This window comes from Staurois parvus, unplaced genomic scaffold, assembly GCF_062004578.1.
Source record: "Staurois parvus isolate SC_StPar_1 unplaced genomic scaffold, SC_StPar_1.0 ptg000354l, whole genome shotgun sequence".
NCBI lineage: Eukaryota > Metazoa > Chordata > Amphibia > Anura > Ranidae > Staurois > Staurois parvus.
In genome coordinates this window covers 5,159,773-5,172,648 of record NW_028318150.1, presented here as the reverse complement: position 1 = coordinate 5,172,648, position 12,876 = coordinate 5,159,773, and the positions used below count along the sequence as shown (strand labels likewise).

The 12,876-nt window shown below is 38.8% G+C and overlaps 1 protein-coding gene across 1 annotated transcript in view; it reads right to left on the bottom strand.

Moving 5' to 3' along the window:
* TMEM232 (transmembrane protein 232) overlaps positions 1-12,876 on the bottom strand; it is a 314,394-nt gene that overhangs the window by 192,522 nt on the left and 108,996 nt on the right. Inside the window, exon 10 of the mRNA XM_089684744.1 lies at positions 11,014-11,215. Within this exon, the coding sequence (XP_089540870.1) occupies positions 11,014-11,215 (202 nt within the window). The remainder of the gene's footprint in view (positions 1-11,013; positions 11,216-12,876) is intronic.

The following is a 12,876-nucleotide window of genomic DNA, read 5'->3' as shown; positions in this document are numbered from 1 at the left end:
AGTGAGAGAATACAGATGAAGTGTATTAAGGAACTGTTAACCACAGTGTGCAGAGTGTTATGAGTTAAAGAACTATGCCACTGATTACAAATAGTTAATAGTGTTCATTTGGAGAAGCATCACTTTTAGATTGGAGTGCTGACTGAACACCTACCTTGCATTAAATGGCAGCCTCAGCCTCCCCTTGGGGGCACTAGACAGTGGCATCCACAACAGGATACACCTCCTGCATGCACCATGAGATCATGGCATGTGTAGAGGAAATGTGAACAAGCATGTGAAAGACATGTGAACAGCTTATGATCAGTGAAATCAGAGGGCATGCTGGCCTGCAACTGGGATCAGGAAAACTACCTTTAGCTACTGTTCCCGTTTCTCAACCTACTCTGCCACTCCATGTCACCTCTGCTGAAATCTACAGCTGGTTCCCCAAGTCCTTTATTGGCCAAATCCCAGAGATAGCTCCTTGATTCCCCCACTTGCACCAGGGTTGAGTTGTCAAAGGATGAACCCTCCAGTGTTGAATCGTTCAAAGCTTGTGTCCACTCTTGCAAAGTTGTCACTCATTGCTTGGGAAGAGCCATCCTCACTCTTGGAAAGTAAAGAGCACAAGGTTCCCCTTCCGTATCTCCATATATGATTCGGTTTGCTCTGAGGTTGTTACGATCTTCCAAAGGAAAGTATCGTCATTTTGTGGACTGTTGCCGTGCACTGGATGCTTTCTTTCCACAAAGGTAATGGACAACAAACTTTCCAACTGACTCAGTTTGCTCTTTGAAAGTGTTATATGAACAAGTATGTGGAATCCAAATATGAGTTAGAGTTCCCACCTTTTCCTCCAATTGGAACACACTAGGATCCCATCAGCTTTTCATAACTTGCGAGACCATAAAGAGCACAGCATATTGGAGTTCCATAGGATTTACAAGGAGCTGAACATTGGGAGGCACATCTACTAGTTTTCACTTAAAGCAGCCCTTGTGGGAGCCCAGTCAGGTTCCAGGGGTATGGACTCTTGCTTGACCAAAGGACTCTAAGGACTTTCTCACCTATTTAAGGTATGACTACCTCAAGAGGCAATCAGATGCACCAGTGGACTAACAAAGGGGTACTTAAAAAATTATGTACAGGAATATGAATTGAAGACATCTTTGTCGAAATGATCATTTGTTATTCTTAACCCCTTCAGTAAAGAATTTTTATTGCTATTTACAGTAACTTAGCCATGTCTGAAGTTACTTGAGGATAATCTTAAAGGGGTGCATACATACCTGGCATATCATAAGAATAGGGTTTATTAGCAGACAAGACGAGTTAGAGAAGTTGCAGTACAAATGTCTAACATTCAGTGAAGCTATTCGGAGGGGGCTATATTGCCATTGCAAATGACTACAGTACAAGGTTTGAATGCATAAACAACCAGTTGATCGAGAAGCAGTGTGCCTTGGCAAAGGTGACAGAAGGTGCTGTTAGTGAAGCAAAATGTAAATAATATCTTTTCGATACTCCCTCACCTCCCACCAGTGCAAAACAAATACCAACAAATGTCCAGATATAAGTCCAAAAATGAAAGTCCAAAAATACAGTGCTTTCCAATAAGTAGTGTTTTTCAAACGTTAAGGAACCCTCCACTTTGCTGAATTCCAATCCAGGACCTCAAAATCAGGATACCTCAAAAAATATAAACTCAATATAGTGCATTATCATTACAACAAAAAGAAACACTCGTGAAAACTGAAAGTGATTCCTCCAAGACTCCCACCCGTGATAAAACAGCACTCCAAAAAAAGTGATAAGGTGCAGCACTCCACACCAGTGTTACCATCCAAATAAACTAAAAACCATTACCCTCTAATAAACATACATCCAAAATAAATGGTGCCATCTCTCTTGTGGAATAAATACTATTACCCTCTTGCAATGCAGACCAAGCAGAATTCCTTCAAAGCAATCCAGAGTTTCCCCCTCTTCGGAAGCTTCTATTTGCTTCCAATCCACCTTCCCAGTTCCTCAAAAGGGGCAGATAGTACACAACTCAGTGAAGTATATATAAAAGGATTTCACAATTTATTAGTATCTTACATAAAAACCGCCAGCGTCCATCCTCTCCCACAGTCCATGTATCTGAATTCCAGTGTTCAAGATGGCCGTGCCGCTACTTCCGGTTTGAAATCGTATAGTACGTCCTTACGTCCTTGACGCGTTTCGTCACTTCCGACTTGTTCACCCTTGTTCCCAGACAGGTTGCCCCCGTTTTCCCAGTACAAATGTCCGTACAAGTGCACTGAAAACATTTAGTGGATGTGCTTCATAAAACAACAATTTTGGAAAAAAACAAAGACCTTATTAGAGCTCAGTTGAAGTTAGGGAAATAGATACGCAGTCAGATAGACATACTATCAACCTACATTTTATCCCAGTCGTACCACCATTTTCTCATTACAGCAGCAGTGCACGGTGTCTAAAAACAGCTGTGGAGTCCAATAGGCACCAAAGCTAGACCTACTGCACTCAGTAACAGGACTAGCCAGACACACTCCTTTCCTTCTCTGCAATACAAGTCATGTGAGGACACATGAGGAGGGGTGTGTCTACTACTCAGTTATGCCAGCACAGAGGTAGGAAGCATAACTTCACGGACAAAATTAAGGCATTTTAAGGTATTTCCTATCAAACATCAGTTAAAAATCATCACATATGGGTGGGCAGGACTATAAAAAGTTAAACTTGTTTGAAACTTCAATTGTGCTTTAATAAAATATATTCTGTTGACTTAAAAATACTCTGTCATGAAAAAAGCTGCTATCAAGTATAAATTTCTGGCACCTCAAGAGTTTGAGCACATCTCCACCAACAAACACTGTTCTGATTCTCAAAGCTCTGGCACTTGCTGGTAATGTTGAATCTTACCATACTATTTCATGCATATTCCTATTGGTTAGGGAAACAGCCCATTATAGTGGTGGGCCAATAGGAATATCTCGGGAGTGGGATGAAATGACAAGTTTTTTTTTTACGATACCAGGAAGTGTTGGTGCTCTGCTCATCGTAAAGATTGAGCATTCTGGCAACCTGCCATTGATTGCAGGCTGTTACAGGTATGTGTAGAGACATCTAGATACATGTAATTTATGCTTAATATAATTTGAGAAATATTCATTTTAGTTTCCATCTATACTATTTTATAAAGAAATTCTCCATTAGGCCTTATAAATACATTTCCCGAATTTTCTCCGCTGCCCTTGAGACAATCAAATCCTTCAGGTTAAAAGACAAATTCCCCTTTTCCCTTCATTATCATCAGAACGCAAAATATCATGATTAATGAGGAAACTGTCCACTTTCAAGAAAACATCATAAATATATTTCTTTCTCTATGGGATCCATAATAATCCTATTTCCATATGAATACATTCACCCAAATTCTACCATTCTATATTATATAATATTTCCCTTTTTTGCTTTGCACATCATGTTGCTTTTTGCCTACTGCTTTGCTTTTCATGTGATGTTATGATATTGTCATTTACATATATTGTATTTTTTTTATTGTTGTAAATTGCTGTTTTAATGACCTTCTTGAAGCTCTTGCAATGGCTTTAAAGTTTGCCTGTATATAAACTTACACATAAACCCAATAAAACCTTTCATACTGTAATAAAATTGGTAATCAAGTTGAACAGGTTTCTTTTTGCATTTGTCTTCTGTCAAAAAAATACATTTCCATTGTACTACTGAGTGAATTCTTGTACCTTAAATCAATAACACTCATTCATATGCTTATAATTGGATCTCTGAAGCCCAATAAATATTTAACTTGCATGATACAAAAAATATTTTTTCTTGTACTGACAATATGGGAACACCGTTTTTCAATATACATAGCGTGATGTATATGCTTTCTCAATTTAAATCTGATAATACAAATATATTGCATTCACTATGCCCAGGATGCTGGTGGCTATAAAGTTAGAATATTATTTTATATGTAAAGGAAAATTTTAATAACACAGCTTCTCCATTATTCATAGTGGAAAAAATGAAAGCATACCTTAACAGTTTTATGGGAATAACTAAACAACATTACGCTCCAGCACCAGAGTTTAAAAAATTCAGACAATATATGGCATTTTTGTTGAACATAAGAGATATTATTTGTTTTCAAAAAGGTACTTTAATGCCCACCTTACTGCACCATTAGATAAAAAGGTGACACTAATGTAAGCACACTTCGATGTTTGCTCTTCTTTAAACTATAGCGAAGGCAATCTATTTCTTATTGACAGTGTCCTTGGACACCAATAATGTAGGTTAACCCAAAATACAATATACCAATATATTGACACCTGCTATCAATATGCAATAAATAGACAGTGTTATTCAACTAATTGGAATTATAGAATCTTCAATGCACTCTAAAACTCTACCAAAAGTGAAAATCCAATATAATAAACAATTTAAAGTACACTAAAATTGCATGAAATAATAAATAGAGGAAAGAAAGCTGCTCGTGCTGCATAAAATGTCACTTCAAAAGTCTGCAATATATCAATAAAGTGCAGCACTAAATACAGTTGACTATTTTGGACTAATTTCAGTATACAGTAAAAATCTGTATCTGTACCTACAAATTCCGTGGAATAGATTTACTAAAGGCAAATAGACTGTACAGTATTTTTACGTGCACATGATTGGATGATGGAGCAGAGTTTCACGTCATTCACTATGCTAAAGGAAGGATTCACTTGCAAAGTGAATAGTCTGTTTGTCTTTAGTGAACCAACTCCTAAGCTTACTTATTTGTAAGCATGTTACTACAACCGCCCTAAAAGAATTGAACATGGAGAGTATGTTGTGATTTGCACCAGTATCTAATAGAAAAACTGGAGAGAGAATTGGAGAGGAACACAATAAAATTGTAAAAGCAGGATGACACAGCTCATAAAATTTGTTTTTTTTTTGTTTAGCTCCAGCTTTTCTCAGAGAGCACCAATAACACTAAACTCTATAAAAATCCAACTTGCTAGCATACAAAAAGGAGACTGCACCACAGCGCAAAAATAGTTCTACATTTATAAAATATAAGAAAATACTCAAAGTGAGAAAAACACATAGACACACACACATATATACACACACACACGCAGGACATATTTGTTTCATGGAAATAATTGTGTAAGCCCTGGCTCACATCAGTGCGTCTTGTCATGCGATGCACCCTATTGTTGGCAATGGAACCATAGAAAAGTAGTTCTTGCACTATTTTTTGAGATTTCAGGTCCAACCTTCATAGACATCCAAGTTGCACCTGACGTCTCACTGACATGCGACTTTGAAATCGTGCACAACTTCAAACTTCAAAGTCAGATCCAGTGTGAACCAAGGCTAAATGTTTCAAAAGCTTGTAAATACATATGCAGGTTCTGCTGTCCGAATTGCAATAACCTTTTTCCCTTTAGGAAACTAAGTCAAAAAGTAGAACTATTCATCCCAAGATGGCAGTTTTTTAAATTTTTTTCTAATGGTTCAACAGCTTTTTTAAAACCCTAAGTTCACTTTCCATGTCTTCAGAATTGTGTGTGTTCAGTAAACCAGAGTTCTAAATTCATTATAATCCATAGGAGTACTCAAGGCAGCATGCAATCTACACCATGCTCTGAAATTAGCGGCACACAATGACTGTTAGGAAATGTGCTGCCACAGTTCTTTGTACAACATAATGTGTATCTACGGCAGGACCTCTATTGTCAATGATTCTTTCTCAATGCCACTGCGCTAAATTAAGACTTCATATAACAACTCTCCTATAAAAGTTTTGGCTGAGGCTGAGATTAGTACTGCTTGGACCTTGAAGAAGGGGTACACCCCAAAAGCCTGTCTTGAAAATTTAGATATCAGTGCAAATAAAAAAAGAAGTATTAAGGATAGTACCCAATCATTTTTGTGACTGAGGATGAAAAATCACTCAATGGTCATCATCATGATTAAATGAAAAGAGGGATAGTTCCACACATATAAAAGTGTTGAAATTCCAGAAATGATAACATTTTACTGTTAATCTCTATCAATAGTAAACAATTAAAAGCTTTGTTTAAAAAACAATTTCACTAAATGAATGTACATGTGTCCAACACTGATTATGCAAATTGAACAAATATAAAATGAGAAATGTAATTGTTTGTTTCAAATTTCCAATACCACAGAAGTATGTGTATACAAATGACCACTTAATACAAATGATGTATAGAATTTAATATGTTCACTTCATCTCCCAATAAAACAGAGTATTTTATTTTCATTCTGTAATATCTATATAAGATTTATTACATCAATATTGTTCTTTTTATTTGTTCCCCTTAATTGCAGACAGTATAATGTAATAAACATTGCTTGTGCAAGCAAATAATTGAAGTATTAAGGATATTAGCTCTGTCAAAACATTTTGCCTTGTTTTTAAATGAACATAATTAAACAATAGTTTTGAAATATGTGCCTATATGAAGAACAATAATATCCTCATACGTTTCTGTCTGAATATATAAAAGCATTAAAGGAGACTTACTTAGAGGAATACAGAGGCTACCAATGCTTATTGCCTGCCTCTGCCCTTCCTTTGAATCACTGGAACAAACATGCAGCTAAAACTTCTTATCTGCATACTTTTTACAGGTCACTGCATTAAAACACTGACATGTTTAGAATGGCATTCCAGCCAAGAAACTATGATTTTCAAAAGAAAAGTTCAGAAATGGCAGTCTACACATTTCTCAGAACAGTGTTCTTGTGTATGCAACACCAAAACATTTTTTTCAATGTTGATTAAAGTCGGGAAGGATTAAAACATGAATGTGTCTCCAAAGGGTGGATTTGTCCTTGCTAGGGTCTGTTCCTACCAGGAGCGGACTGAAAACTCATGGGGCCCCCCGGGCAATAGGGGAACATGTGGCCCCTGTGTCCTTGCCCAAACTCAAAAAAGCCTATGAAAAAGGTACCAGGGGCATCTTATGGGGCCCCCTACTGACCCCAGGCCCTCGGGCAGTGCCCGAGTTTCCAAATGGTCATTCCGCCCCTGGTTCCTACTATATTTGGGGTTTTGGCATTTTTTTGCCCCTGATCAACGCCAGTCACTAGAAAAACACATAGAAAACAATTGTTTTCCATGTGCCCTGTTTACACTATAGTGCTGCTGTGAGATGGGTTGCAGAAAATGCAGGTATAGTGTGATTTTGTGCAACACACTGGAGCTTACCTGAAGTCACCATCCATTTCAGCTCCAATACAAGGCATAGAAATGAGTAAAATGTCACTTTGACAGTTCAAAAAAATTAATACAAAAAGGTAAACAGTGCCCTGCTTTGTAGCAATGCCAGGCACTGAGTCCACCACCCACACACAACGAAGACCAGTACTCATGCCAAAACGGATGGTTTTAAAACATTTGTATTTAAACTGGATTTGGAGGATAAAATCTATTATAGTTATTATTATCCACCAGAGTATCCTAGATTTTCTACATCTACATTGATATAGCGATCAAGCTTTGGATTCCATATTTTGTTGAACTTGCAAAGCAACTAAAAACATTAAATCTTTTGTTTTTCATTTCATTTTGAGCTTTCAATAAGCTGTGTTAACGTATATATATACCCTCACCTTGTAAAACAACCCATTCAGTTTAAAATAGAAATAAAGGGCAAAACATTTGTGTATAGATATAAAAAAAACTAGAAATGTAGAAATACCTTCTCTGTTTTATAAGTGATCAAATACCCTCTAAGCTACTTATGCAGCTGAGAACCGAGAGCTGGGGGAGGAGAAACAGCAGCACACTGAACTTCCTAGTGAAAGGCTGCGCAGCGGAGGGGGGGGGGTTACGACAAGTCTGAGCATTGGAGGAGAGCACACAGAGTTCCCAGAACAGCTAAATAACTGACCATGTTTTGTCTCATGCCTAGTGTAGTTTTTAATAGGAAAGGAGATGGACTGGCAAGAACACCAGGTCTCTCTTCCCACTGCAAGGATTAACTGCCTATTTTGCCAATGGGATGATGAATAATGTGAAATAATTACCTTATGCCTCACTCCTGCATGCTTCCTTCTCATGAGATTGGAACCCCAAAGCCTCTTCCCTTTGCTTCTAGTCATCCCTACAGTTCCTGTATTGTACATGAGATGTAGGAAGGCCTGCCCACACACCAAAGCAACAGCAACGGCTGCCATGAGAGTGAGGAATCAGGTAAGTAGATTACCTTATTTTTATTCCTCTAGGCAAAACGAGCAGTTAATCCGGTAGTGGGGAGATTTTTGTCTTCAGAGCTTTCATGAAATGTGTCAACAAGGGAAGGCAGTGGTTATGCTAAATAAGTTGACCTTACTATTTAAATAAATGCGGTTTTATGTCTGAAATGCAATAGTTCAGCAATCATTTTTTTTGTTTAATATATCTTTATTTAGGTTATTGCTGTCTGTGTCACAAAAAATGTCACCCTCTAAGAAGATTCGCCCTTTGACTGTCCTGCTGTTCATTGTCGCTGGGACTGAAAGTGATAGGAAATCCAAACTTTTGAGTTGCCATGGGGATACCTTACATAGTTACATAGTTTGCCTGGCTGAAAAAGACAAAAGTCCATCCAGTTCAACCATAGAAAAAAAAAAAAAAAAAAGAAAAAGTTATAATCCTATACTCACAGTTGATCCAGAGGAAGGCAAAAACCCATGACGAGCAGTATGAGCAGCATGATCCAATTTGCTCCTGCTGGGAAAAAAATTCCTTCCTGATCCCCCGAGAGGCAATCGGATAGTCCCTGGATCAACTTTATCTATAAATGTTAGTATCCAGTTATATTCTGTGTATCTAAGGAACAATCCAGGCCTTTTTTGAAGCAATCCACTGAGCTGGCCAGAACCAACTCTTGAGGGAGTCTATTCCACATTTTCACAGCTCTCACTGTGAAGAAACCTTTCCATGTTTGGAGATTACATTTCTTTTCCTCCAGAAGTAAAGAGTACCCCCTTGTCCTCTGTGATGATGTCAGGGTGAATAGCTCTACACAGAGTTCACTATATGAACCACGGATGTATTTATACATGTTGATCATATCCCCCCTTAATCTCCTCTTCTCAAGAGAGAATAAATTCAGTTCCTCTAATCTTTCCTCATAGCTGATCTCCTCCATGTCTCTTATCAGTTTGGTTGCCCTTCTCTGTACTTTCTCCAGTTCCCCAATGTTCTTGGTTGTGAATTGGTGCCCAAAACTGAACTGCATATTCCAGATGAGGTCTTACTAATGATTTGTACAGGGGGAAAATGAAATCTCTCTCTCTGGAGTCTACACCTCTTTTAATACAAGAGAGGATTTTGCTCGCTTTAGAAACTGCAGTTTGGCATTGCATGTCATTATTAAGCTTGTGATCTACCAGAACTCTCAGATCCTTCTCCACCATTGATTCCCCCAGTTGTACCCCCCTAGTATGTATGATGCATGCATATTCTTAACCCCCCATGTGCATAACTTTACATTTATGTAACATTAAACCTCATTTGCCACATAGTTTCCCAATTAAACAGTGCATTGAGGTCGGCTTGTAATTTGGAGACATCCTGTAAGGACGTTATTCCACTGCACAGCTTGGTGTCATCTGCAAAGACTGAAATGGTATTTATAATCTCAGACCCTATATTGTTTATAAATATATTAAAAAGTAAGGGTCCCAACACTGAACCCTGAGGTACACCACTGATGACCCCAATACCTGCTCCAGTAACAACTACTGTATATAAGAGAGCATGGTCCTCGCTTTGGAGATATTTCCTCTCAATTCCTGTTGAGTCTATAAGACAGGAAAGTGAATGGAAATCTACTAAATGGGAAGCAGATGGCATAAAAATACGGCTAGGTGTTTAACAACTCCCTTCACTAAACAAAACTTAAAAACAACTTGGGATTAAGATATTCTTTAACAACTTGCCCTCCAGAGGATTTACACCCTTCCTGACCAGACCATTTTTTGTGATACGGTGGTGCGTTACTTTAACTGAAAATTGCGCGGTCATGCACCATTGTACATAAATTAAATGTATGTATTTTTCCCCACAAATAGAGCTTTCTTTCTGCAGTATTTGATCACCTGTGCGATTTTTATTTTTTGTGCTATACACAAAAAATGACTGATAATTTTGAAAACATAAAACATGTCCCGTAAAAAAATAAAAAAAATCTTTAAAAATTTAACCCAAAATGTATTCTGCTGCATGTCTTTGATAAAAAAAAATCCCAATACGTGTAAATTAATTTGTTTACGTGAAAGCTATAGCGTCTACAAATAGCGGTATTTTTTATTCTTTTAACTAGTAATGGCGGCGATCAGCGACTTATTGCAGGACTGCGGGACTGCAGTGGGCATTCTGACTCGCTACAAATAGCGGTATTTTTTATTCTTTTAACTAGTAATGGCGGCGATCAGCGACTTATTGCAGGACTGCGGGACTGCAGTGGGCATTCTGACTCGGGGGGGGGGGGGGACAAGACTAAGTGTCACTGACATTCCCAGTGACACTAATACAGTGATCAGTGCTAATAAAAAGCACTGACACTGTACTAATGACACTGGACAGGAAGGGGTTAACATTTGGGGTGATCAAAGGGTTAACTGTGTGCTGTGTGTGTTTTAGGCTGCTTTGTATTGCTCCATCGATAATCTCCTAGTCCTGTCCCAGAATAGGCAGCCAGGACCCGGTGATTTACATGCTGGAGGAGCCAATAGCAACACAGGTAGGGAGTGTGCCTGCCTCCTACCCGGAAAAACAAGATTATGTATATATACGTGATTTTGTGCATCCCTGCTACCCTGTAGCAGCACTTCTGCTATAGGGCAGTCGGGAAGCGATTAAAGCAGAAGACAGAAAAAGGAATGACTTTTATGCTTAACTTCAAAAGACCATAAAAAGTATGTTCAAGCATGTATTTAATTGGAACAGCACAAAATGACAGCATCCAGGAAAAAAATACTTACTGGCATCTGATAAATCTGGGGTTGTACAAAGCAATAAGTTATTTAAACTTGCGTCTTGTCTGGACATATTCAAATAGTTTTTATTTTTGAAGCCAACGAAAGCATATTTTTGGATATCTGATGTAGATCCATGCAAACAAACACCTGCAAGTACCATAATGTAAACGCACATCACTTCCCAATGCCATCCATGACTTGAGGGCTATCGAGACACAATATTACAGAGCAGCATAAAATTAACAAGTGCCATTAATCTTTATGCAAATTTTACTTACAATAGCACAAGCAAAAGATAATGAGCTAATCTGAGTTTTTGTATATGTAATCACACACATCAAACAGATATTCATTTAAATTCCTGCAATAGGCTCAGATAACTAACACATGCATGCAATTGAGATTTTGCAAAAATGCTGCCATTTATAACTAGTTTCAATAAATCTCTCAGAGTCATATTTAATGTGGCCAGGCTATGGACATTTAACTACTTACATATTTGGACAATGCCATTGACCAAATATGGCCAGGTGGCCATATTAGGTCAATTATGTGATCAGCATCCCCATCCCTTTATTATGTATGGCTGCAGGCAAGGAATTTCATGGCTGATGGCTTGATATCATTTAACATTTCCCCATGGATTCAGGCCAAACTGAACTTGGCCAGAACCTTAGCTCATCCTTACCATGGAGAAATTCATCCTCAAAGTTCTGAGAAAAAGAATTTCATTTTTGTTTTCTCTTAGGCGAGTTTAGGAGAGTTGAGCATTTTTTCTGCCACAAAGCTCCAAGCAAAAACGCAAACCAGAAGCTTTTTCCTGCCTGTAAACATTGAGCTTAAAATATGTTATGTTATGTTGTAATATATTATTACCCCTCACCTCACCCCTTCAGTCTCCGCCCGTATCACAAGCCTACTGAGCGACATATCGGACTGGATGTCACTCCACTTCCTCAAACTAAATCTTTCCAAAACTGAGCTCCTAGTTTTGCCCCCAGCCTTCTCCATCAAGACCAACAACACCACCATTAGTCCCTCCCCTCAAGTCAGAGTACTAGGTGTCATCATAGACTCCAATGTATCCTTCCAGCCCCAGGTCCATTCGCTGACAAACTCATGTAGACTTCACCTCCACAATATCTCCAAAATACATCCGTTCCTAACCCCGGAAACCACTAAGCAACTCATTCACTCCCTCATTATATCACGCCTTGACTACTGTAACTCCCTCCTCATCGGCTTACCTCACTGCAGGCTATCCCCGCGTCAGTCTATCTTAAATGCTGCAGCCAGACTCATCCACCTTACTAACCTCTCCGTATCCGCCACCCCTCTCTGCCAATCCCTCCACTGGCTTCCGATTGCCCAATGGATAAAATTCAAAATACTAACATTGACGTAAAAAGCTGTTCATAATACTGCCCCAAACTACATCACCGATCTGGTATCCAAATACCACCCAAAACGTACTCTCCACTCCTCACAAGACCTCCTACTCTCTAGTTGCCTGGTCTCCTCCTCCCATGCCCATCTCCAAGACTTCCCCCATCCTCTGGAACTCCCTACCCAAATCCATCAGACTATCACTTACTCTCCTCACCTTTAGGCGCACTCTGAAAACCTATCTCTTCAGGGAAGCCAACCCAGCCCTCAGCTAATTACTAAACTCCTCCACTCTTCCTACCACTCCATCCCCCACAGCTATTTCCTCCTGTACCACTATCCCCTCCCTTCTAGATTGTAAGCTCCAAGGAGCAGGGCCCTCGAACCCCTCGTATATTGAATCATATTGTTACTGTACTGTCTCGTGTACTGTCTCCCATTATAATGTTATAATGTACAGCGCTGAGCAAACTGTTGGCG